The 27,583-nt window shown below is 38.6% G+C and overlaps 1 protein-coding gene across 1 annotated transcript; it reads left to right on the forward strand.

The window, feature by feature from the left end:
* The first annotated feature begins 195 nt into the window (after nucleotides 1-195).
* Nucleotides 196-26,814, forward strand: LOC139711625 (integrator complex subunit 9-like). The gene is made up of 19 exons (XM_071623482.1): nucleotides 196-385; nucleotides 1,902-2,029; nucleotides 2,586-2,658; nucleotides 3,435-3,497; nucleotides 4,028-4,111; nucleotides 4,818-4,873; nucleotides 7,295-7,502; nucleotides 8,102-8,191; nucleotides 9,335-9,491; nucleotides 10,077-10,257; nucleotides 11,752-11,855; nucleotides 12,433-12,561; nucleotides 16,586-16,710; nucleotides 17,674-17,754; nucleotides 18,459-18,545; nucleotides 18,980-19,078; nucleotides 20,247-20,414; nucleotides 21,415-21,471; nucleotides 25,255-26,814. Exons 1-19 carry the CDS (start codon nucleotides 377-379, stop codon nucleotides 25,372-25,374), a joined length of 2,019 nt encoding a protein of 672 aa, XP_071479583.1. The 5' UTR covers nucleotides 196-376; the 3' UTR covers nucleotides 25,375-26,814.
* Nucleotides 26,815-27,583: the final 769 nt, after the last annotated feature.

The following is a 27,583-nucleotide window of genomic DNA, read 5'->3' on the forward strand; positions in this document are numbered from 1 at the left end:
GCTCATCTCAGGGCAGCGCGGTGCCGGTGGCGGCGTGTTGCTGGCGGTGAGGGCTAGGGGATGTCCCACCGAACTAAACGGTGGGATGTGCCCGCCTGTGCACGCACGTCGGTTCAGGCCGGTGTGTGTAGATCTCCAGCCCCACGCACGTACTAGATCCACTACGCTACTGCAGCGGGCAGGCAAGGCAGGAGCGGTCGGGATCGTGGCCCAGCATAGCGGAATTTCGCATGGTCCCAGCCATTTGTCTGTGTGTTTGTTTGGTGGATAAGCTCCAGCAACCTGCTGTTGTGTGTGTCGAGGAGGACAAGTCTGTACGTTTGCTTCGTTACAGTACATTTTTCATATTAGTGATCCTTCTTCAGCCACAACTAAGATGAAATTGGTAAGCTTTAAAGTAAATTCCAAGTTCAAATTGTGATTGGAAGCTGGGAAAAGTACTGATATTAATGTTTATCCGGTCATAGTTCCCCTCACTCGGGGATGGTGTCCTAACAAAATAATGTATGTATGGGACCATTGTAAAAACACCCTTGTCATGTGTGCCATGAATTAGCAATTTATCTCTCAAAAGGTATGTAGACCTATCGGTATCGGCGTAAGGTGTTGATGACTACTGCTAGTATTTAAATTCGTAAGCTTATCCAGTGGTGTAAACTTTTATGTACCGCTAATTATTAATATTAGTTATTACTATCAAATATAATTTAGGGGCCTAGCCTAATCGTGGGTATGTTAATTTAAAGATTTATAACAATTTTAATTGACTGACAGAGTGTCAGGTTTAACAGAAGGCAACAATAAATTTAAACAAATTTGAATTAATGTGTGGTTAGATTTCATTGATTGGTACAACAGTTGTTAACGATTAATGATATTATGAATGAATAGCAAACATTTTTATTTTATTTTATTTATTTATTTTATTTTTTTTTTTTTTTTTTTGGGGGGGGGTTATGTTCTGCCGGCTGCCTGCACAAAATATTCCTTTAGTATGACATTTTTTTGTCTCTTTTACTGATTTAATTACTTGATTGTAGACAAATGCAATAGTTTCTAATTCTAGAGGCAAGAAAAGAAGCATGTTTGATTAAATCTACTGACTGAGAATTAAGAGATATATTTAATTACCATCTAAAAAAAAAGAAGAAGAAGAAGAAGAAGAAGAAGAAGAAAACTGAGAGAATAAAGAATGAGAAAATCCGGGGACACTTCTCGTCTCATCTCAACTTTCAGTGAGTTAATGTGCGTACGTACAATCCCCCCCCCAAAAAAAATTAAAAAAATAAAATAAAATAAAATAAATAAATAGATAAATAAATAAATGAATAAATAGATAAGTAAAGAAAGAATAAAAACAAACAAACAAACAAAGTAAAATAAAAATAAATGGAATAAAAACTACCCGGTACCAGTAAGTACAATGTTAGCCAGATTAGTGTATTGTATGTTATTGCTATTTAGAGAAGATGGTAGAGTTACAATACGCAGCTTTCAAATGTGTACCCTGCATGCTGCATCACATTAGACTAACTCACATTTTCTTGGCTCAGTTCTTGAATTTGGAATAGCAGAACCAATAACAAAATTGAAGAAGAAAGCATAAGTGACACAAATTCTGTAAAGTGTTATCTGCCCCATTACAGTATACTTTACACCCTCGCCAATAGTTACACCTTTGTCAGTAAGTCATGCATTTTTTTTCCAGGTGCTGATAACAGCAGCATCAAAATAACCTGAGCCCGGCGCTGGCTATTTTTTTCCATTCATAAACTCACAATTTTACGACTTAGCCCGGGCCTGGCCTTCGCCAGAGAGATACTAAAAGGGATATTATATTCATTAGATTGAGATATGGATTACCAGTATGCTTTGTTGTGTCTTGTCTCGATATGTTCTAGTACTGTCTATCTGAGCAGCCCAGTGCACCATGCCTTCTACTGACCTTCAAAGGAACCACCATCCTCCTGGACTGTAGCCTTGATTTAAGGAGTCTCCAGCATTTTCTGCCTTTGCCCCTTGTACCAAGGTATGGAGCAGGGGTCAAAGTGTTTGAACAAAGATGAAACTACACCTTTGACCTACCCACTTTATTATGCAGTCACATTCAGCTATAAAGGCTTGCTCTGAGCACAGCTTTTTTATTGGTAACTGCTTGATAGAGAAGGTAGAATCTGTTCCAGAGTGATAGCATCTTTATTAGATTCTCAACATAACATTTCATACACAGTAGATGAGGCCATTTAGCAAGAACAGAAACACATGATTACCGTTGTTAATCTTTAATCGGTATTTGTCACAGTTATCTCCTTGAGAACGATAAAAAATTACTGCCACTCCTGAGATCTTTACAAAACAAATTACTCCTAAAAAACAATGGTTTGATAACAGAATTTGTGTAGCAGCTAGAACCTTCCCCACCCGCATATTTTTATCTTTCTGTGATGATGTGGCTTCCAAGATACAAAACATAATATGTTGAGAGGCAGTGTGTAACTTACACAGCAGCTCAAGATCTGTTGGGTGTAACTCACCTCATGTAATTTGTGTTGCATTAATTTCTCCCTTCTTACGTGTTTATACAGTGCACAACTATCCAAACTACCCAGATGGAAGGCAGCCAGTGGAGACAAGAGCCAAGTGTCAGCACTCTCCAAGGTATCAGTACAGAAATGTCACACAGATAAATTCTGACTGCTACCTTCAGCCTGATTGCAGATTTGTATAATGTTCAGAAATATGCAGTTGTCACACAACATGTGAAGTAATTTGATGTCACTTCACTTCAGAAGTGTTAAAGAAGAGATCATAGGTAAAAACACAATGTCTCTATTTTAAGGTTTAATGGAGACAAGGCACTTTGCAAAATATTGCCATTTTGATGAACATAGCACATTACTGAAATATGAATCAGTACTATAAATGGAAAGGAGTAAATTTAGCATGAATGAATTGTGTGTCACTTCACTTTGGTGCTAGACATTGTAAAGCATTCTTTAATGCATTATTTTTAGTTATGAAGTGCCAACATTGATAAGTAAATGAGCTGTAAAGATTACAGAGATCATCTTTCATGAAGTGTATTGTTTATAACATTCTTTGTCATTTATGTATCACAACAAAACAGTGTAATGTTATTTGTTTTCAATTTTAGTGCAACTTTATTTGAATGCTGCAATAATGAGTGCTCTTCAGGTACCACTTAAGCATTCCTATTCTTGACATCGTCATGCTGTTGGGGGCAGGGCAAGATGAGCATATGTACCATGTATACAATGACAAATTATATTTGCTTTTACAAGTTATGGTTGTCAAACAATCAAGCTTTCCATATCTGCACTTAGTGTATCCAGTCATGACAGTAAGAGTAAATTTAAAAGTTCCATGATGTTTAATGTGAATTCATGTCTAGTATCAAACATTTATGCCTTTAGGAGTTGAAGGAATGCTGTGGGAGAGTGTTTGTGGATGGTATGCCAGAAGTCTGCACTCCAGAGGTAAATATTTCACTCCATCAAACTTTTTGCCTGTATTTTGCGGCAGTGTAAAGATCTCAGTTGAATCTCAATTTGAACTCTTTTTTTTTTCTTTGCTTCAAGTTAGTAAAACAAAGTTGCTCAAATATAGATATTGTGTCATCAGAGGACAGTGCTAATATGTCTAAAATAGAAAATAATCTCTACCTATGTTTGACAGCTGCTTGTAACTCAAATACAATCACTTTATAAGAATGAATATGGTGGAGTTGTCTGAAGATGGAAAAATGTTAACCCGTTCCATACTGAATTCTGAAATGGCCATAGATTTAATGCACAGGCCACCAGGTTCCCGTACAGAACGGGTTAAGTCCAAAATTATTGGAAGCATATGCTAGTAGCAATAAGTAGAATGGCAAAGCATACAATGAGTCATTTATTACATATTTTCCTCAGATTTGTGTGGATTGTGATCAGACATACTTCTCATCAAAATTATTCCTGCAGCACAATCTTTCACAGCCATCTTATCTCTTTTTTCTTTTTTTTAGTTGGGCATGGTTGACATGGCAACGGTCGATGCCATTTTGATCTCAAACTACCACTGCATGCTGGCACTTCCCTTTATCACTGAGGTAAGTCAAGTCTCTCTGTCTGTGCACAAATTCTAGGGCGTCTATGTAAGGAGCCTTCAGGATTTTTTTTTTCCAACTTCCTACAGCAATGTCTGACTGGATGATAAGACTTAGTTCTTACGTTAGTGTCTTGAAGTTTAATTCATTTTTCTTTTTGTCAAATTATGAAAAATACAATACACCTTCATATGATATCATTGTACACTGTTGCCAGTGTATGTGAAACAGAGTATATTTGTGATCAAAGATGTATCCAATAGATAAGTGTGTGTTTGATTTCAATTGAATCTACACACATTGTGTTTCGACGCCAGAACTTTTCATTCATAATTAATTCAACTATGATGCAATGAAGGAAGGTGTTGCCATGAGAGTATCCATGTCTGGTTATTATTGGATGTCTGTCAGCATATGAAATCTGTCACTCGCATTTATGCACAAGAAATTTGCATGAACCATGGACTACATTTAAACCACCTTAATGACTACGAACCATTGTGTCCTGTACTTCCGGTAGAACAAACCATGCTGGTAAGAAAAACATAGGCAAATATCAATTGATAGTGTGGAATCATTCACCATAAGTTTGGTTACTGAACTTCTAAGAAGCACTTACATGTAGATCTTTTTATTTTCTCTTTTCTTTTTTACTTCAGTTGTAACTGACAAAACATGTAAACCCATTCTATTCTTATCTTTCCAACAGTACACAGGTTTCAATGGTGTGATCTATGCCACAGAGCCTTCAATACAGATAGGGAGGTAAGAACGAACAGTGAATCAGTTTCTGTTAAACCTCTTTCTTTTAGCCTTCCAATATGCTGCTGGATTGTACATGCTCCTTTCAGAATTCTAACACTGTGTATTATTAAAATTCCTTTGCTTATCCTCACAACACTGTGTATCATTAAAATTCCTTTGCTTATCCTCATTCTTGTTTTCAAGATCAAATATCACACCTTCATAGAAAATTGTAAGTGATTCAAAATTGGATTGACTTGAGACGGAGGTCAAATGTTAGGGGTCAGAGCAAAATTATATTTAAAAAAAAAATCACAAGTTCTTTATTTACGTATTCAAAGAAATATCTTAGAAAACACGAGCAAAGATATCGCAATCATAATCCGTGGTGGAACAGTAAACTGATAGGATTTGTGGAAGATCTTGTAAAGATTGATGGTCATAGCCAAATAAGATAGCTGGCAATATTTGCAAGGTTACATGTACATTCAAGTCCGTGTGTAGTGCACATGTTTCCTCAGGCAATGCAGAAGTACTCCAGAACAATTACAGATATCAGATATTAGATATTTTTACACAGGATATGCTTTTCCTACTCTTATTTGATTTGTAACTGATTTTGCTGTTGACATTGTCTCATTGAAAGTGTTGGCCACATTCAATTTTCTGTCATGGCTGATGACAGAAAGATATGCATAGATTAAATGGTGACACACCATTTGCTCCTGCGATAATTCCTCCAGTCTTGTTATTTCCAAGGATTTAGGGTTAGGCAGGGTTAGGGTTGTGATAGAGTCTTAGGATGCGTTCGAGCGCTCTCCTAAAGCGAACTGTACCGTACCCGCGCCAGAGGAGCGCTCGAACGCTCCTAAAGTGTACCGTACCGTACTGTACCGAGCCAAAAGTGGACCACCTCCTGATGTGCTCCAAAAGCGTACCAAAGCGTACCAAAAGTTCGTTGTAAAGCATGCGCCTATCATGTGCATGCGTCATAATGCAAAGACATCATTCTCTTTGTTCGGGACAGCTGTAAGTTGTTCAAGCGCCAGGTGGATGACATTCTTGCTACGAAATGCGTGACCTCTTCTAAAAATAACTCGTGAGGTACGCTTTCTCAACAGAGTGCTCGAACGCTTCAAATCTGGCACAGTATGGTACGGTACGCTTTAGTTCAGTTCGCTTTGGTTTGCTTTAGAGCGCTCGAACGCACCCTTAGGTTTAGTTACATGTTATGATTAGAATTAGTGTTAGGGTTATATTTGTTAAAATTTATGTTTGGTTTAGCATGCAGATATTTCATGGGAGCAATTGTCACAAGAGCAAAATGCCATGAAATCAGTTTAAATATAGCTTGATATGGAGTGTGTAAGCATCGATTTAGATGGTGTTATGTCAACGCCTGCATTGTGTTAGTATGTTTTAGTTCACATATAATAGTAATATCAAGTTCAAGTCGTTCAAGTTGATTTATTTCACTTCCAACAAACAAATAAGAAATACAAAGAAACGCTCATATACACAGACATCATGAAATCAGTACCACAATGCGATGAACAGAATAACATTGTAAGAAAAATATAGGTAAATTATCAACAGAGATACAAATAACTGTTATGTCACTGTGGTAAATGCATAAACGATATTGCTGAAAATAGAGGGGACTGCTAAAAAGCAGAGCTTGTAGAATGCAGTCCCCTCATAGAGAAAAAAAAATTGCAAAAAAAACAACAACAACAACAAATTTCCCTAAGTGGTAGCAAAAAAAAAACCAAACAAACAAACAAACAAACTAAAAAGACAGACAGAGTAATACACACATACATGCACACATACGGACGCACATTAACAGACACATGGCAGCTCTCTTGTAAGGAAAATATTGATGAGAGGATAGAAAAATATAAAGATATAAAGATATAGTAGTGAAGAAGGTAGTAAGTCCGAGGTGGACGGGGGGGGGGGGGGGGGGGGGGGGGAGGAGGGGAGAGGAGAGGGGAGGAGGGGAGAGGAGAGGAAAATGGTGGGTCATAACCAGGGCACTGGAGGCACAGAAGCACGGGCTTGCTGATGAAGGAAGAGTAGTGAGAATAACGAAGCAACAACAACTTTGAAAATCAAAAGTAAAAAAAGAAAAATGAATTATGCTGCGTACGAAGTTTTTAGATGATTCTTTAACTTTAAAGAAAATGTATAAAAACTTAAAGCTTCTTTTATATTATTATCCAGAGAATTCCAGAATTTTGGTCCAGAAAAGGAGAATAAAGATTTTGCGAAAACCGTCCTAGTCAAAGGCAAATGATATTCATATTCATATCGCATAATTGGCTTGAGAAAATTTCTAGCATGTACACCAATCAAAATAGTAATAAATGCCACAATGTATAAATTGCAAGTATTCAATGTAAGATATAATGCTGTCTTTCATATCTTTTTGTTTTAAAGGCAAATGATGGAAGAGCTAGTGGAATACATTGAGAGAGTTCCCAAGAAGTGTGTATCCTCCCTCTGGAAGAAACCCGAGGTTCTAAAGACTCTACCCTCCCCACTGAAGGAGGCCCCCTGCCTTGCCTCATGGAAAAGGTGTTACAGCAAACACAATGTGAAAGCATGCATCTCCAAGATCCAAAATGCTGCCTTCTCTGAGAAAGTGGTGAGTCCTGGCAGCAACATGGGCCTTCAAGACCAGAAAAAGTACTGTATATGTGTTCATCACATTGGTGACGTGTAGTCCAGTGCATAAAAATTAGTGTATGCTGTGTGAGATGAGCTGCTGAAGGAAAGATTAGCATTGAATCCAGAGTGTAAGCTTCTTCTTTCATGTGGCATGAGAAACTCATCTGATGCTCTGTGAAAACTTTTGCTACACTGCTATTGGATTGATATTAACAGTAGGATAGGCACTTGATACATTGAGCAACCATCTTCAGCTTTGCTGAAAACACATGAAAGGGAATTGAAGCAGCTTATTAACACTGAATTATCATTTTTATACAAATGTGTGAAAAATATTGTACTTTGTCTTGAAGGATGTAAATGATGTTTGTGGTAATTCTGGAGAAAACCATGGAGAATGTTTTTTGAGTAGAGAAAGAATATAAATTAGTGATATGACTAGTGAAGATATGAATCTGGTGACATTTTGTGTTCAAAGGGAATAATGACATCATAATCACATGATCAGTGATTTTTAAATTTTGGGAACTTTCCCTCTAATGTTGCTTATTATCAAACATCACCTGCCTATTCCAGAGTCTATTTGGAGCTCTGACCCTGGTCCCACTTAGTTCTGGCTATTGCCTGGGGAGCTGTAACTGGATCATCAGCTCGGCCTACGAGAAGGTGAGTTACGAGACGGAGGGCTCCCTCGTCTGTCAACTGCACCATTGGAAGATTGTCACTTTTTGGATAAAACAGGCACCCAAAGTCCTGATTTTTGCACAGCCAGACTTCTTGGAATGTAGTCTAAAAGTTGTGAACATTTGAGTAGAACAGTCTGAAGTGCTCTAGAAAGCAGACCAAATTCTGACATCAGCCTTGTTTCATTAGTTTTCTGATCAACAGTAGATGCTTTTATCAGCTTCATGGCATCTGGTAGGAGTTGAACAGTCAGCAGTGGGCATTTTATGTGATGTTGTGTGAGCTGTAATTAAACAATTTACATTCATATGATACGGAGATTATTTGATACAGAGCACAAGTATAAGCCCTGCACAACTAATTATGCTTCTCTCAGATTTTAACAATTACAGCAAAGGCACAGAAAAGACATGATAGCAACATAAACTAGAGAAGCACTCTGAGAGCGCAGACCTCTGCCAAGCATGCAGCTCATTTACCACCACTGACCTTGTTCTTCCATAGAGATATCAGTGATTTCCACCCATACGTATGTACCAGTACTTATAGCATTGTGTGCTCAAAGTCGCCCAATTTCCCAGTATAGAAGCCTTTGCTACGTCATAAACCCTCAGCTGCACGGCACGCCTCGCCCTAGCAGAAACTAGAGCACGCACTTTAGTGGGCGCGTGCAAACCTCAAATACGCGCAGCCTGAACTATCAATTTCATTGACCTTACCTGCCAAAATATCAAAAATCCTTCATAAATTCCCCCAAAACTGTCGGATCACTACCAAAAGTTTATCGTTTTTTACTTGTGTTATTCTAAACCTTTCCTGCAAGTTTCATCACAATCCGTTAACTACTTTTTTTAGTTATTTTGCACACGGACAAACAAACAAACGAAAAAACCAACAGTAACGAAAACATAACCTCCTCCCTTGGCGGAGGTAATAAACACTTGTCATGGAGATGTTTTATGAAGATATTTCAGGGATTCCTGATAAAGGTGCAATAAAATGACAAGTTAGAGTGCAGAGGTGCCATTTCATTGCCTTAAACGAAGAAATTGCATCATTTACTCAAGTGGTAACCTCAACAATAAGTGTGTTCACAACCTTGGGCCTGTTTAAATCTCCTTCCAGGTATCCTACGTCTCTGCCTCGTCGGTTTTGACCACACACTCTGTTCCTATCAGCCAGGAGAGTCTGAAAAATAGTGATGTCCTCATCCTAACGGGGCTCACTCAGACACCAGCCCACAACCCTGACAGTATGCTGGGAGAATTCTGCAGTACACTCAGTAGGTTCAAGTCTCTATAAACAGCTCAAAAATCCCTTGCCATTCTGTAGTGATTTAATGTGTTGAATGCAGTGATATATTATATCACGCAACTTCTGCACACATTAAAGTTATTCACAAAGCAGCAGGTGCAGATGATATTCTTCTTCTTCATGCATCTAAATCTCTCTTTGGTTTGTACGCTGTAAATGTTGTCAATGGATAAGGGTAGAAGCAGCTCACCTTCCATCCCGAGGTGACTTGAAAATCTTGCTGTACATGCTGCTTTTACATCACATTCACATGGTGTACCTCTTTTCTACATCATTTAAAGTGACTAGAATGCCAGTTTAATGTTGTGTGTTCCGACTCTCTCTGGATTTTTACTGTCGTTGCTTTAACAGTCTCCATTCCAAGATAGTTTAAATAATTGAAGTAGTCGGCTGTTAGGATTTTGCAGATTGTTCCATACTGTGATAGTGACATCAGATTTCTTCCTTCTCTTGCCTCACAAGTGATTTTACAGCCACAACAATTTCAACTGACTTTCACATCTCATTCATATCATTGTTTTTTTCTCTCTTCAATTGTTAATATATGTTACAGCCCTAACTATCAAGAATGGAGGGAACGTCTTAGTCCCATGCTATCCCTCTGGCGTGATCTATGACCTCTTTGAGTGTCTGGCTAGTTACATGGAGTCTGCCGGTCTGATGCAGACCCCCTTGTACTTCATCTCACCGGTAGCAGACAGCTCCCTTGCCTTCTCCCAGATCCTCTCGGAGTGGTAAGTGTGTGAGTGTGTTTTACTGCCAAATATTGCTGTCCCAACGATGGTCAACTCTCAAACTTGCAGGACCAGTCGCTATGTTCATACCTTTGATTCTTGTTGAGAAGTTACTACTTCTGCCAAGGGAGGAGGTTATGTTTTCTTTGGCATTTGTTTGTTTGTTTGTCTGTATGCAAAATGAATCAAAAAGTTGTAATGGATTTGCGTGAAACTTACAGGAAAGGTTGAGAATGACACAAGAAACAGGTGATTAAATTTTGGCAGTGATCCGGCAATTTTTGTGGATTTTATGAAAGATTTTCAATATTTTGGCAGATAGTAAGAAACAGGTGATTAAATTTTGGCAGTGATCCGGCAATTTTTGTGGATTTTATGAAAGATTTTCAATATTTTGGCAGATAGGTTCAATGAACTTAGGAGTTCAAGCGGCGCATTTTTGAGGTTTTCATATGCGCACTACAGTGCTTGCTCCACTTTCTGCTAAGGGGAGGTGCGCCACGCAGCTTGAAGTTGATGACGCCCCAAAAAGCCTCTATTTTGGGAAATCGGGCGACTTTCAGCACGCATACAATGGTCATATAGGTGAAAATCACTGATCTCTGGAAGAACAAGATCAGTGGTGGAAATGAGCTGCTTGGCAAAGGTCTGCACTCTCGGAGTGCTTCTGTAGTTTGACTTTGTTTGGAAAAGAGTGGTGTTTTCATGATGTCTGATAACTTTTGGTTCTGTGTCATCCCAACTTGTGTGTGGCCCATAAGATACAGGTCTGCTTGTAAACAGCTCAGACCAAAGCAATCAGACTCTCAAATATTCACCAGTATTATGTGGACAAACTTTTCTTTCAAAGATTTACTGATAAGTCTCAGTTACTGAAATGCTTATGAGATGTTGGTGATTCGTAGCTTGTAGGTCATGCAGATAAAACATGTTGAGCACCAGTGACCTGTATTTTATAACATGAAGTTTAATGCACATTGTCTAGCTGGAATGACATCTAATCTTTCTAGAGCTTGTGCACCAGTCACACACAATCAGTGTAGTCAATTGGCAATTAACAGCTATGAGTGTAAAAATCAAGAAAACTCAAATGTCGTCTGTGACCCAAGGAATGAACGATAATGGTTTATGTATACCGTATATGAAAACACAAATAAATCTGTTGAGGATGGACTGATTTTGCTACTAAATGTACTTCCCATAGACACGTGTCCGAGTTTGTTCAGGACTCGCCTTCAATAGGATGAGTAAAGATAAGCTCCTATAGGTTATTCAATGATGCTAATGCCATGACCACTCATCTACATGTGTATTTTTCCAGTGAAGAAAATGGATCAGAGAGAAATCATGCACTTGTGAACAGATGAACTAACTATTAACTCAACATGAGGTTTCGCTGTTGCCCATTTGTCATCTCAAATAAGTTTACAGATGAATGCTACAATTTTTGTTATTCTATCACACTGCTTTGCATATCATCCAAATTCCTCCCAGGTTATGTGGTGTCAAACAGTCAAAGGTGTACCTGCCAGAACCTCCATTTCCCCACGCAGAGCTGATCAAGGTTGGGAGGTTAAAACACTTCCCCAGTGTGCATGGTAAGGATTTTTGCACAATGATTTAAACATCCCATGGTGTATAACGTGTGATAGCATAGCCATTCATTACCATGGAAACGGGTTCTTGACAACCTCAGGTAGCCCAAATATCTGTGAACACAACAGTTGCAAACCATGCTTGAACAAATGACTGTGACATCTTCACTATGCTGCTCTATAAATGTATGATCTATGAGCATGTGAGCTGTCATGCAAGATTTACAAAGCTGTAAAGCCAGGTAACAAAGTTGTCAATGAGTATAGTTTGTCAGTGTTCAGTATGTTATTTATTCTTTATTCAAAAGAAGAAAATATGCTTTGGAAAAAATATGAATAAATATGATTTTTTAGAAATTGTAGAAATAATGGCATATGTGCACCGTTTTGATATATTGGGTCTACAGATTTTGGCAGCTCTCAAATAATCAAGCATGACTCCACGAATATATCGTGTAATATGATATGATATGAAGTCTTGTATCAGTTTCAAATGGTGCTCTAAAACATTGTCATTATGTTGCCTTTGTGTACTGCACAATTTCTGTTAGTCATCAAATTTTTTTGTCATTCTTCCTAGGTGAATTTAGCAATCAGTTTAAGACGCCTTGTGTTGTTTTCACTGGACACCCCTCCCTGAGAATGGGAGATGCCGTCCACTTCATGGAGCTGTGGGGCAAGAATAGCAACAACACCATCCTCTTCATTGGTATGTCTCACCTCCATAGACCAGGGGGGTGTTTCATAAAGCTGTTCGTAAAGTTACGAACGACTTACGAACGACTGGTGATTAGTTCTTGTGCTGAATTATTGAAATTCTGATAAGTATAGCACATCAGAACTGATCACTAGTTGCTCGTAAGTTGTTTGTAACTTTACGAACAGCTTTATGAAACACCCCCTATTCCCAGTTACTTGGAATATTTCAAATGACCCTATATTGTAATTATCAAAACAACCAAGAAGCCAAAATTGATCTTAAACGTGAGAAGGATTTGATGTAGGTTTGATATATTTTTTGTAATTGTCATAGATGCTGCTCACACAATCTCAGGTTTTATGAGTAAACAGGAAATATAACAGGGGTAATGACCTCATTCACAAAATTCAGGAAATATTCTGTGGTTGATCTGACCAATGAGATTACAGAATTCACTATCACTAAAAGATACAACTCCAGCCCCATATATACAGCTAAAAAGTGTATCAGGCCAATTACACTCGAGGACAATTACCCTTCGGCTAAATACTGGTTAGACTAAAGATTAGAGTAATAGTCTGAGAGCTGGCTGCTGGTCAATTTACCCCATCAAGCCCAAAAGGTTTGACCCCTCAGAGTTGCTGGGGCCACCCTCCTCATTAAAAAAATGCCCGTCAGCCTGGTCCCTGAGGGCGGGTTCGGCCCCCAGGGACCCCCCGAAAAGGCCCTCCGGCGGGTGTAATTTACCCCATGGAGCCCATGGACCAAACTTGGCCTATATGAATGTCCTATGGGTGTACATAATCAAAATATAAAAACTGACAAAATATCTGGTCGGGAAAGGGGTTGCCAGACCGCTTGTTTGCAGGCATAAAACCTTGATTTTGGTCAAGGAGTCTGCGCCAAGACTACACTGTCCCATAGGCCCTGTACTGTAGCGTCTCCCAACAGGCTGACAGACAGTGCCAGTTAGTGCATGTAGTAGTCTTGGCGCAGACTCCTTTACGCGCAACAAGGGTTATTGCCTGCAAACTACCCGTTATACACTGGGACCCAGGGTAGTTTGCATGCATAAATTGACCACACACACACCCACCCCCCCCCCCCACACACACACACATACACACACACACACACACACACACACGCACACACACACATACACACACATATGTTTACACATGACTCTATGTACAACTGTATATACCATAACACTAAACATGTTACAATTAATAGGTTTCTCATTAATGCAGCCATAATACCTTGCACATAATAAATGTCAAACCTATAAGATGTTCATACCTTTTGAATGTTTTACATGGATACTATCAATACACCTTTAAGGAACACTGAAGAAATTTGGAATTTGTGTGAAGTTGTATTAGGTTTTATTGGCCACACAGCCTACTCTTTCTGTATGATGTATTCACCTTATGAGACTCAAATAGAGCTTTTCAGAAAATGCTGAAAAACCTTTGTTGTGAGTAAACTTCAGTTTAAGACCAACCACAACAGCACTAAAGGCCAGTTGTATAACACATTTAAGTAAACATTTTCATCAACCGTGCATTAAACATAACTTTAATAAAGTTTATGTCAACAAGTGGGATGTCTCTTGGATTACTTCTTTTTCTCCTGCTTGATATCCTCTTTTAGATACAAATAACAAGTCTCAATCCTAATATAAGATTCCTTTGAAAACCTCAAACTAATAACTTTTTGTGTTTTTGGCTGATAAAAACCACCCTTTGATGTATAAAATACAGTAGGCAAGGATTACAGCATCCATGCCAACATTTCCTTTATTTGACTCTAATAAATTCCAAATCAGAATAAACTGCATAACATAAGGAAGGAGCTTAATGGTTTTGGAAATGATATTGATCAATTTTCATACTCAGTAGTGCATGTCACCTCATAGTTTTGGGCAAATATCTGCATATCTATAATACTAATGAACATGTAATTACGGTGTTCTATATACATGTATTTCTTCCTTGGAACCTCAAATAACAAGCTTCACAATAGAATGCTAACTTTCTGTAATGGAAATAAACAGGCCAAGAGCATTTACTTTGATCTTGTGTTCTCTTCATCTCTTCAGCGCTTTTTTTTTGGTCATCTTCTTATTTCTGGAGATATATTTTATTTATAATAGCTCCCAGCCCCACACAAATGGTGTCACATACTGCAAACACTGCCAATGACCGTGACCAGTACACACCAAGTTGAAACATAATAGCTCTCTTTTTATATAGCATATAGGCTGAAAGTATTAACTTGGTCTTGTGGTCTCTTTATATCAGCAGTTTTGTCAACTCCTTATTTCTGGAGATACACTGTACTTCATCTTCAGTTCCCCAGCCCCACACAAACAAAACTCAACCTACGGTGTCACACACTGCAAAGAGCGCATCATAGTATATGATTGCCGTTAACCCGGGACATATACACACAACGTGAAACATAAAATTACCAGCTAAATGAAATGTTAGCTTAATTTCTTTTCTTTAACAATAACATGCACATTGAGAGCATTTACATGTTGTGTTCTCTTTTATATTAGAATTTTTGTCAACTCCTCATTGAGATACTTTGTCTACCCCCCTCCCCCCCCCAAAAAAAAAAAAAGATAATACTTGCAGGGTGTATACTTCCAGGGTGTCACATACCATATACAGTTACAATGCAGGTCCTAGTTCATATTTATGATTTAGTTGCCATTCAAAACCATGGCAATTACACATCAAACCATGCATCACACTCTATGGAAGACTAAAGCTTACATAAATTACGTATAATGTAGGCCTACAAGCATTGCACATGTTTCAGTTGCAGTCTTATGATTCCTGAACTGACCAGTATTTGGCATGAATTTATTTCATATAATATCAAACATAATTTCACATTTTAGTCTATCATACAGTATAATGCATGATTTGAGAAACTGAAGTCTACTCACAACAAAGGGTTTATTTCAGCATTTTCCAAATATATATATATGTATGTATATATATTTGTCTTATATGGTGGATACATAATAAAGGGTAAGCAGGTTGTGTGGCCAGTAAAACAGAATACAATTTCACACAAATTTCAAAATCTCTTCAGTGTTCCTGCTTGAAGGTTCACTGATAGTATCGATGTAAAACATTCAAAACTTATGAACATAATAATTATAGGTATGTGCAAGGTATCATGGCTGTATGGAGAAACCACTGGTCATGTTTTGTGTTACGGTATTCTTAGTATACATAGAGTCATGTGTGAATGTGTGTGTGTGTGTGTGTGTGTGTGTGTGTGTGTGTGTGTGCGCGTGTGTGTGTGTGTGTGTGTGGGTGTGGGTGTGTGTGTGGTCAATTTGTGCATGCAAACTACCCTGGGTCCCAGGGTATAACGGGTAGTTTGCAGGCACAAACCCTTGTTGGGCGTAAAGGAGTCTGCGCCAAGACTACTACATGCACTAACTGGCACTGTCCGTCAGCCTGTTGGGAGACGCTACAGTACAGGGCCTATGGGACAGTGTAGTCTTGGCGCAGACTCCTTGACCAAAAACAAGGTTTTTATGCCTGCAAACAAGCGGTCTGGCAACCCCTTTCCCGACCAGATATTTTGTCAGTTTTTATATTTTGATTATGTACACCCATAGGACATTCATATAGGCCAAGTTTGGTCCATGGGCTCTATGGGGTAAATTACACCCGCCGGAGGGCCTTTTCGGGGGGTCCCTGGGGGCCGAACCCGCCCTCAGGGACCAGGCTGACGGGCATTTTTTTAATGAGGAGGGTGGCCCCAGCAACTCTCAGGGGTCAAACCTTATGGGCTTGATGGGGTAAATTGACCAGCAGCCAGCTCTCAGACTATAAAGGTTAGAGTAGAGATTAGGGTTAGGGTTGGGTTGAGGGTATAGAGTTTGAGTTAGGGTTAGGGTTAGGGGAAGGGTCTGGGGTAATTGCCCAGGGGGTAATTACCCTAGACCCCTAAAAAGAAAGGATAAAGACAAAGTCTATTGTTCACTCTGTCTCCACCCCAGAGCCTGACTTTGCCTATCTGGATGCCCTGGCACCGTACCAACCCCTGGCCATGAAGGCTTGTTACTTTCCTATCGACACCGCCCTCACCTTCCCTCAGGCCAACAAGCTCATCAAGGACCTCAAGGTAGGTTGGTTGTCATGGAAACAAAATGTCTGAGTGGAGATTTTTGTGATCAATTCTTGATTGTCTGTTTGTTTCAAGATTTATACAAGAGTCCATAGTTTACATGTCAGAGACTCCAACTCTCCCGTTTTCGACGGGAGATCTCCCGCCGAAAACCCATTTTTGCAAAATCTCCCGTTCTCCCGTTTGAAATTTAATTTCTCCCGCCCTGGCTCTTTGTCTCCCGTTGGAAAGGATTTCTTACATATTTCTATCGTATGTTGGAAAAATAAGCCTTAGATAGCACCAGAGAGCATCTAGAACCCTGGGAATTTCGCGCTTCGCACACATCAACTTTGAGTCTCCCGTTTGCTAGGGGTTTCAGGCGGGAGAATCTCCAGATCAGAAGGTACTTTGGGTTGGAGTCTCTGACATGTGTCAGTCTTAACACTGCAGTGTGCAAAGTTGCACATATTTCTACATGGTTAACTTATTTAACTACTTCATGGAATAATCTACCTTAGAATCTAAGACAAGCACCTCAATCATGGCTGCCTTGAAAATGCATCTTTTGAGAGTCTTAATAAGCAAACATGAAACTCGGTATTGTTGCAATTCTATATTCCATAGTCTTCCCTTGAGCGCATAGAGGCATATACACTATTTGATGTGCAGTGACAATTATTATTATTATCGTTCTCATACAGCAATAACAAATGATGAGTTTGTATCATATAGACCACTTAACCAGGGCATAATCTGTAATATCTTTACCACATTGTGTGTCTCCAAATTTTGTTGATGTCTTTTCTACAGTCCGTATTCCACTCGGTGATAATGATTGTCGTTCACGTCAAAACATCACAGGGTATTCCACTGCATGCATTATAAATATTTATACTAAAAATTTTTTTTGTTTTGAAGAGTAAAATTGCATGTGAATATTTCCATCACTTGGTACATTGTACACTTGTCCTTCATCAGCCCCTACAAGTGGTCCTCCCAGAGGCGTATCTCAGTCCGCCTCCATCTCATCCTCTCAGGACAGACCTCGTGGTGGAAGTGGTAAGTCTTCTTTTCTTTCCTTCTTTCTTTCTTCCTTTTTTTCTTCTTTATTTCATCTTGTTTCCTTCTTTTCATTTCATTTCATTTCATTTCATTTTATTGTTTCTGTATGGTACAATATAATCAACAATGATCACTTTCAGGAATATACACATGGTTCATGATAATTCCTTCTTTCCTTCTTCCTTTCTCCCTTTTCTGTATTTTTAGTGTACTTCACCTTATGGTTGTGTAAGATATTTGTATTTGAGACAAAGTTCATTCTTTTTCTTTGATGAAACCACTGCTCTATAGTGTTCCATGTCCATGAGCAGTCACCAATATCTAAAATCTTGTTTCAGATAGATGGTAGGCTATGCTAGTCAGAGTGTATTATACATACTATGGTATGTATATTTTGTCGACACTCGGTGATGTGCCCCCAAGTAGGATATGAAATGTCAAGCCATGAATGATCTGCAGAGTGTTGCCTTGAAGAGGAAGAGGAAATAGCAGACAGCAGAGATGTAGGATGAGGGGAATGAGAGAAGGAGAAGGAAGAGTAGTAGAGTGTAAGAAAAAGATAAACTGATGTAAGGGTTCTTTTGCTCCTGACAGATAGACGCTAACCCTGTCCATCCCATTGACAGTCGGTCTGTATGCAATGTTTATGACCATCGTGAGATGGTGGTACTGAGTTGGGTTGTGTTGTCTGTGTTTTCCAGGAACCAGCACCAACACCATACCAACGGGGAGATGTTGTCAACCTCTTGGTGCAGAGGAGATTTGAGAAAGTGGAGATCACACCGGAGGTACCATCCATTTCACTTCTTGCCAGTGATAAACCTCCTCTTTTTTATGATTGCATTCAAAGCACAACTGTTTGGGAGAATGCTGTAGACAATATTATTACTTTCCAGTGGCTTTCTAGGAGAGAAGTTAACACCAAGAGCATGTAACACCAGAAGAATGTAACACCAAGAGAATATGATACCAAGAGAAGTAACACCAAGAACATGCAATGCCCAGAGAATGTAACACCAAGAACACAACAAACACTGTTAGCCCTTGAAATGACATGGATCTTTGTAGAGACTAAATGCTTTACGTTTTGATGAGCATGATTGTACATGAAGCATTTAATTCATGACTGCTTTTATCCATGTAAGAAAGCTACAAGTTATGTAAAAGAAAGATAAAGAAAAATCAGTCTTTTTTGATTCACTCACTACAATCTATTCCACAGGTGGCCATGAATCTTGCACCAACCGAACTCCAGCCAGGTGTTCTTGTTGCTACGGTAACCGGACAACTCAATGCTCATGACAACAGATACATCCTTGAGGTAAGGATGGACAGAGATGTGTTTTAGATTTACCTCAGGTTTAGGAGCATTAATGGCGTTACACCGCATAAAATGTGAAGAGGTTTTGTATTTTTAAAATCAGATATAATTGTCATCATATAGCATTACACAGATACTGTCTTTCCAGAGGTACACTTTGTAACTATAGTAATAGGTGTAATATAACATTTGGCATTCCAGCATGAGTTATATTTTCCCCCAAGAGATTATACACATCGTTTCATTCTTGCTCTGTCAACAGCCAGTCAGATACTACTTTATTCGCTGTTATTTTTGCGTACAGATATTTTCGCGAATGAGGAGGTCATAGACATTTTGGCGAGGTGTAGTTTTCGCAAACTGACACCGACGCTAACGTAAATGCACTATTACCCTAACGTATAGAGACATTTTCACGTGTTGATAAATTGGCGATTCAACTGTGTTTCGTGAAATTCGCGAAAATGAAACCCTCGCGAAAATAACAGCTTATACAGTACTTTGTCGTCCCTTTTCCGTCATATCATTTCCTTGTGTATTACCCCATCTCCCAGATCCTTTGATCCTTTTAGAACGACTGCATTCACACAGCAGACTTCAAGCTACAATAAGAACATAACCTAGATGTCATTCCTCCCCACATTGATATGTAGACAGGAGAACATGAGGTACATACGGTTTCCATGGTGATACACTATAGGCCAGTCTAGAGTTCAGCTTTATGCATGAGCAGAAAAAGGCCATTTGTGCCAGCAGGCATGTTGCTCTTAAAATCACAGAGATGAGCATCTGCTGTGTAATGATTATTCAGGTAATCCCTATAAAATGCTGCTTGCCAACACATCACATGACAGCAAGCCTGGTATTTATCAGTGTTGTAATAGAAAAATTTTTATACATTCCAAGCAAAGTGATGAAATGGATATTTCTCCAAATGTTGATTGACTGACTACCTAGTCACCAATTTCATTCTTTGAACGTTATTAATGAATTCTATGAATTGTTACATCTGGCACACTTATGCAGTATGTTGCTTAGAAAATGAATGAAGTACCTTACCATTTGAAAAAAAGAAAAGAAAGTTCATTTGTACCAGTGTGTACATTAGCTACAATGTAACTCCAAATTGGCTGATTCTATGTTTCCTTGTCTCATCTTGGTTGTTAAGGAGCTGCCTTCTCCCCAAGCCGGCACCCAGGCCCAGTCAGGGCAACCCCCCAGGAAGAGGAAGAGGGAGGATGAGGGAGGAGCCAGTCTCAAGTCCAACACAACACACCCAAAGCAGTACGTCTATGGCAATGTGGATGTGGAAGAGTTTGTTTCAAGTCTAGCATCGGTAAGTGTCACATTGGGATATTTCAGTTTAGCTGTGAGTGGCAAACTGCAATCTTCGTTTGTTGAGGTGACAATGATGATGATGATGATGATGGTTATTATTATTGATGTTATTGTTGTTGTTGTTATTATAATTATTACCATTATTATTATCATCGTCGTCATTGTCATCATCATCATTATTATTATTATCATTATTATGTAGTAGTATTTATTATCATTAGTAGTAGTAGTAGTAGTAGTAGTAGTAGTAGTAGTAGTAGTAGTAGTAGTAGAAGTAGTAGTAGTATCATTATCATTATCATTCATAACTATGATGAATGAAAATGAAAATAATAATGATAAGAGATTGCCCTATATCGTCTTGAATAAGCACTGATATAATCAGTGTTTAGTAGGAGCCACGATAAAACTCATGGGCATACATACTCAGGAAGGATTGCAACCTATGACCTCCTGATCACAGGACAGATGTCATAGCCAGTAGACCACCGAGCTTCTGTCTGACTGCCAGAGTAGTGCTTGTTCTAATCCTTACAGCATGCAGCAGGTACTGCATATTTATTCAAATAAATGAAATTCTTGCTTCAAGTTGGTTTGATTGCAAATAATTGACAAATTCATTTATGTCGATGTAGGGCAATTTGTCAATCAGTTGCAATAGAAACAACGTGATGCAAGAATTTCATTGATTTAAATAATACTAATAATTTTGTGCAGATGATTCAGATTGATAGTGTAAAATTTGTAGTGCTGATGATTTCATTCACGACAGTCATCAAGATTAACAAATCAGCACCTTTCTACCTCATTCATTAAAAATGGGCTCAAATTTTCATGTGAACTTATTCAATGTGACATTAGTTTAACAGTAGAAATGCCCACTAAATATCCAACAGGGATGGAAATCGCATATCACAGGACGACATCACCCATACTACAGCCTTGTTCTTATCCTCGCTGTTTCCATGGTAACGACTTGATTGCTTTTTCCCTCGCAGAATGGTGTGTCAGATGTGAAGGTGGAGAGCACAGGGTCTGGGCACATCATCCATTTGGTAAGAGCAAAATAACATCCTCATACGTAGAGTACGATTCTGCACCATGCCCAAGATTAAAGTAATCAGAGTGCTTTCACACATACCGAGAACCATGATTTGAAACACGATTATGATAATGCATCACTAGTATCATGATTCAAATCACACATTATTGCCATGTGAATGCAAACTGGAATCAGGGAGGGTGATTTGAATTGCCATTCCAGTTAAGTTTCAAATAATGGTCCAGCGGTGTTTTCCAATCACGATTCACCAGCATTACAGAACAAAATAGTTGTGTGAATGGAATTTCTTTTAGATGGTGTTTTATAGGGGTGGAGCTTAGGGTGACAATTTAACCACTTCTACAGAAAAACCGCACTTTTCAATTGCTTGCGAAGCGAAAGCAGCTGTGTGATCCATGTCCCACTACAGTACACTGCAAGAGCGTCAAGCGTGCTCCGTGTTTGGCCGGATAGCAAAGCAGTCAAAGCGCGTACTGCTTACTGGTCAAGAGTGATTGATAGGAACTCGGAAAGAAGCCAGGCCTCCCCTCTTCGTTCTGATATTCAAAGTTTCAAAACAAATTCAGAATCCGCCAAGCCTTCCTCAATCACGTGAACAGACAATGATTCAAATCGTAACTGCAATCCTAATTGTAATTCAGCATTACAATTATGCTTCTCGACCTGTGTGAAAATGTTGAGAGTTACATCAAAATTTTACTTACAATACCAAATTGCAAATTCATAAATGCCACATGTTTTCACCAAACAGTGCTTTCACTTTAACCTGTTCCCTGCCAGGTTTTCAGCATGTTATAGACTGTCTATAGGATAAATGAGGTTAATGTAGGCAATGAGTTAATGTAAACAAAACAAAATAAAAGTGAAGGCCATGCCTTTGATACAGTGGTTAAAGTGAAATTGAAAGTTTAGTTTATTATACCAGCTGTTAAGATCACACATACTGAAATGCATTGATTGATTTACTGAGAATGGTATTATAATTCCTAACTGTTGATAAAAACTCAGAAAGGGAATGAAAAAAACTTTGCATCTTATGCAAAATGCATTAAGACCACTGAACCATAACAGGTAATTGTATCGAGGAATTTAACACAGAAAAACAGAGATCAATGTTTTATACACACAGTGAAAGCAAAGCAAAGTATAAGATAAGTGACAATGTTTATGTGAAATGAAGAACAATTGTATTAGTATTAAGGCAGTGTTATAAATATGAGGAATATTCATCTTGTATTTAATTCGGAAACCAAAGACTGTAAAAACAATTCTTTTTTTTTTAAGTTATTATTTGAGCTTGGCCTAGTGAGATGAATTTTGCTTGTTTTTAATCCTGGCGAATCAAAACATGAAATCGTATCATATAGAACAAACAAAAAAAAGATTGCATGCTTTTTTGTGTGTGCTAGTTTCATGTTGCAGGAAGTGCTCAACGGTTTGTGCTTTTACAGGCGTAGACTTGTTTGCATTAATGTGCTTAATTTGTTTTGTGAGTGATTGTCCCGTACCTAGTGTATGTTTTCTTTATAGACATGCGTACATTGTACACTGTGACAATATCATGATTTATACATTCTATGAGACAGGGCAAAGGCTGTTAAAGGACAAGATCACCCTCGTAGACATGTGGGTTGAGTGAATGCAGCAATATTAGTAGAACACATCAGTGAGAGTTTGAGCAAAATCGGACAATCCGTTAAAAAGTTATGAATTTTTGAAGTTTCTACTCATTCACGGCTGGATGAAAAGACTACTATAGCTTGTGATGTCACATGAGTACAACGATATAAAGAAAGAATAAAGAAAATTCAACATATTTCCATTTTTCTCCCATAACAAAAGAACACTTGACTTCTCTCTTTCAGAAGGCAGGGGGAATAATATGTGACCCGCTACAACAAAATGATCCTAAAGTCGGGCGTGGTCGATTATTTGAAAATTGCATGATATAATCCCCTAATCTTTCTGCTTTAAATTGATATATAACACATCTTATAAAAACAATCGGCTGTGGATATATCGATGTTTAAAAGAGAGTATCTCGAGACGTCTGGAAAATCACTGTTTCGAGAAAAGCGCCCTTAAAGTCTTCCTTTCGACGCAATCGCGATCAAGGGACACGCAAGTCAGTTTTCACCTCTGGACAATAGAAGGTAAGCCCTAGCAACCCCCGAAGAGTTCATTCAAGCACATCAGCGTCGACGGTCTCCTCACCAACCAATCAGTGACCAGGATGTGAGAAGCGGCTGAGCATAGCGCACCCCGCCCGCACGCACCAGTCGACTGGGCAGTGTGCGAGCTTCACGCTTCGCTAAGCAGCAAACTGACCAATGAGATCACTCTGGTCGTTGTTAGGGGCGGAACCTATCTGTGGCGCTCAATCCAAATTTTCGAACCAGTTTCTGCTTCGTTGAAACGCCAAAAAACATGGCTCAGAAAAATGCTATTTTTTAATCTTTCCTTTGATCATTTTGCTTCAAAATTTCGACAGATGAAAGAAGACATGTTAGACTCCAATAATATATCAAAATCAGAAAATCGTAAGTTTTGACCAATTTTAGTGCTCTGACTTCAAACTCGATTTCCACGGCTTCGACCGTGCGCGACTTTAGGACCTTTTTGTTGTAGCGGGTCACATATTACCCTTAACATACGTCAGTAGCAAGTCGAAGAACTGTGCACTTTATTCAAAAAGTGAAGTTTTGTGAAATTCTCTTTTTATTTTCCTTATATAGTTGTACGCATGTGACATCATACACTGTAGTAGTCTTCTCTTCCAGCAGTGACTGCGCAGATACTTAAAATATTCATAACTTTTGAACGGATTGTCCAATTTTCCTCAAACTTTCACTGATGTGTTATACTAATATTGCTGCATTCTCTCAATTCTTATGTATATGAAGGTGGACTTGTCCTTTAAGTTCTCATCCAAATTCTTAATCTTGTGTATGTGTATGTGTGGGTGTGGGGGAGGCTGTGTGTGTGTGTGCCAGTGTGTAAGTGTTTACAAAATGTAATGCACTGTATTGTGCACAATGCAGGAATTCTGTGCAAAGGGGAACCTTGTGCAAGTTTCTGCAGTCACACAACTTTGATTGTCATTTCCAAGTTTTCAAACACCATTTAAGATGATCTAGTGTATCCATAATGTTTTCAAAACATTCTGTTTAGTTTAAGCTTCTTTTTTTTTTTTTTTTTTTTTTGGGGGGGGGGGGGTTCATTAACCCTTTCATTAACCCTTTACACTTTTTTGTGTATAAGTTTCCCTGATATTTTGATTAGATATCACTTGCTTGCTTTATTCAGACAAGTATGACTGTATATCTATCTACTAGTATACCAGGGCATTACAAATGTGAAGCGTAGTGCATTATAAACCTTATGGTTGAGAAAATAAACACTTTCTGTCATATTTGTTAGGGTCTGTATTGTGAGACTAAGTGACTTGATTCCATTGTGTCTTCGAGAGGTACAAAGGTGTGTCACACACTTTTGTGTACCCGCACCTTTCTCTGGGCCAGTGAGGCATGTCAATACAATTCCTTCTGCATTGTGCTTCTATTCACATAATATTTCTACAAAGGTTTGGCTTTTTACAACTGCAGGGAAATACTTGCAATGAAAGCACAAGTTTCACAATGAACTATAACTTCTTATTCGATGTCAGGCTATTTCACATCCTATACTTGTGTAGTTTACCCAGTACATCTTCTGCCCTAAAAATATTTCAATGGAGATTACCAATACTCACTGGTTTTCTTTCTGTACTTACCAGGAGTCGGAAGATACCATTATACAGCTGGAGGAGGGGTCGACACACATCTTCTGTGAGGGGAATGAGAAACTTCGAAAACAGCTCAGGGATGTCCTGATCAGCTGCCTGGGAAAATTTTGAAGGATCTTTTGTCTTTAAAATCATGCCTTGATTACTTTCAACACTGAGTCCCCATCCCACCCCACCCCCTTGTGGTTTGGTATGAGCCATTTTCCATCAGAAGGCAGGATGTTATTTATGATTATTAGAATAACTCTTGCTACTCAGGACCAGACTTAGAATCGCAGCCCTAATTTAGATTGTAATTTATAAGTAGAAAGTGGGCATGTGCATGAAATGTGACCCAGGAAGGACTGACAATGACTGACCTTTCACCTCACAACCCCAGCAACAAGTGACTCTGCATGTCATAAAGTGAACCATTGAAAAACACTGAACAAACTCTTAATACAGCGCAGTAATCATACTTGCCCTAAATGTCCAAATTACTTTTCATTTTCTTGCCTCTCAAACCTCTATGTTACAAACTTTTGATATAACAAAATTTAGCAAAGTGATTTGACTGGTTCCAAGGGCAGTTGATGTTGTTGTTGTTGTTTTAAAGAAAGGAAGAAGAGAAAACTTGGGGCCCTATACATTGGGGCTCTAGCTGTTGTTGAGGCCCTAGCTGTTGACGCTGATAACAGGTTTCCTGTGTCCTTGCTAGTGGTCTGCAAAATTCAACTTGATCTGTCCCAATTGTCACTTGTGTTCTTGTTACGTGGCACAAGACAATACCATCATGGACAGGAAATTTGATTGTTAAATAAGTTCTCATACTTTTGTAAGTTTTGCTGTATCCGAATTCCACTGTGTTCCTAGAATGTCATTTTAATCATTGTTGCAAATTCAAGAAGCCATGAAGAAAGTTAGCCACCTGGACCTCTGTCATGCCAATTGTCATGTAATTGTTTCTGCAATAATGATAAACAATGTACATCTCTCTCTTGATGTATGTTGACACAAACAATGTTAGTATTCAACGCAGCAAACTTCACGGAAGTCGACCTCACATAAGTCGAAAGCATGTTCTACCGTGCATGGATGTAAACATGTTACTTCCAGTGGCGGATCCAGAGAGGGGGGGGGGGGGCGCACCAGGTGCGTGCCCCCTCTTTATTTTTGGTTAAAACAAAAGAAATAAAAAGCAAAAATTGTGATTGCAGCCCAGCTGTTATAAGATCTGAATGTGTTCACTGGTTTTGAGGGTTTCTTTTTTAGTACAACGTATCCCCTTCAAAAGAAGTCGGAGACATGAGGTCTTCAGGTTGTTCATTCAGCTATCTGTATCATGACACCTTACGCATATCAAGAGAATGACAAGCTAAGTTAATGTTGATTACAGTTAACCTCATCCAAGCCAGGTCAAAAGGAACTGGAGAAAATCATTCAATTTATGCCAATTTTAACTAACACAATAATTTATGATTTATACCTACACTGTATTTATATCTATCTGGGGTAGAATGTGTCTTCATTTTCAATTTATGCCAAGTCATTTTGAAAGTGACACAAAGTAATAGCCAGCCAATGTAAACTCAGAACACGTCTTTGCTTATGCTAGAAATAATGACAAAAAATCTTAATGAAGTTTAGAATTAAAAAATACAGTGTATATATAATACGTTTATATATACACACATAAATATGTGTCTTATGACATAGCATTCTTGAGATGTCAGGTCATTTATAGAGGTCACATTTTTAACTGTTCAGTTTCTGCAGTAACACCAATACTAGTTGAAAGTGGGGGGGGGGGTCTGCTTACGGTAAGTGGTTGACTTTATGATATGTTTGGATTTTGGTGGGGGGTTAGAGAATTTATACTTTCACCCTTTTAAAACTATCTGGCCACCAGCCTTGGAAGAAACTGAGAAAATATTTGAAACTTTGTCAAATTATGATAATGTCACATAAGGTATGATAGCTGTACATCGTATGCATTGTATTATATATGTACATTTTGTCAATAAATGCTAACAAGAAAACTTAAAGTTACTGTGCATTTTCATTTCATATTTCTGTTATGGTTGCTTTTTTTTTTGGGGGGGGGGGTAAGTAGATTTAAAGAATTTCGATATTGCAAGTATAATGTATTCATCAAGTCCTGAAATGACCCATGAAATTGAATGAAACCCAAATATATATACATTGTATATAATGATACTTGTAGTCTGCGTGTTGGTACCAGTATAGAAAAGATGACGAAGTAGAGTGGTAATGCATAGGGTCGACAATGACAATTGTCATTGTCGACCCTGAGGAAGACGAATGTATTCGTCAAATATTT

Source organism: Diadema antillarum, unplaced genomic scaffold, assembly GCF_040938485.1.
Source record: "Diadema antillarum isolate AM-2024a unplaced genomic scaffold, OU_Dant_1.0 seq00001676_RagTag, whole genome shotgun sequence".
NCBI classification, from domain to species: Eukaryota; Metazoa; Echinodermata; class Echinoidea; order Diadematoida; family Diadematidae; genus Diadema; species Diadema antillarum.

Bases quoted from the DNA above. Each gene is read 5' to 3' on its own strand.
- LOC139711625 (XM_071623482.1), top strand. The intron at 10,258-11,751 runs GTAAGTGTGTGA...AATTCCTCCCAG, and splicing joins TCCCAGATCCTCTCGGAGTG to GTTATGTGGTGTCAAACAGT. The intron at 19,079-20,246 runs GTAAGGATGGAC...TTGGTTGTTAAG, and splicing joins ACAACAGATACATCCTTGAG to GAGCTGCCTTCTCCCCAAGC.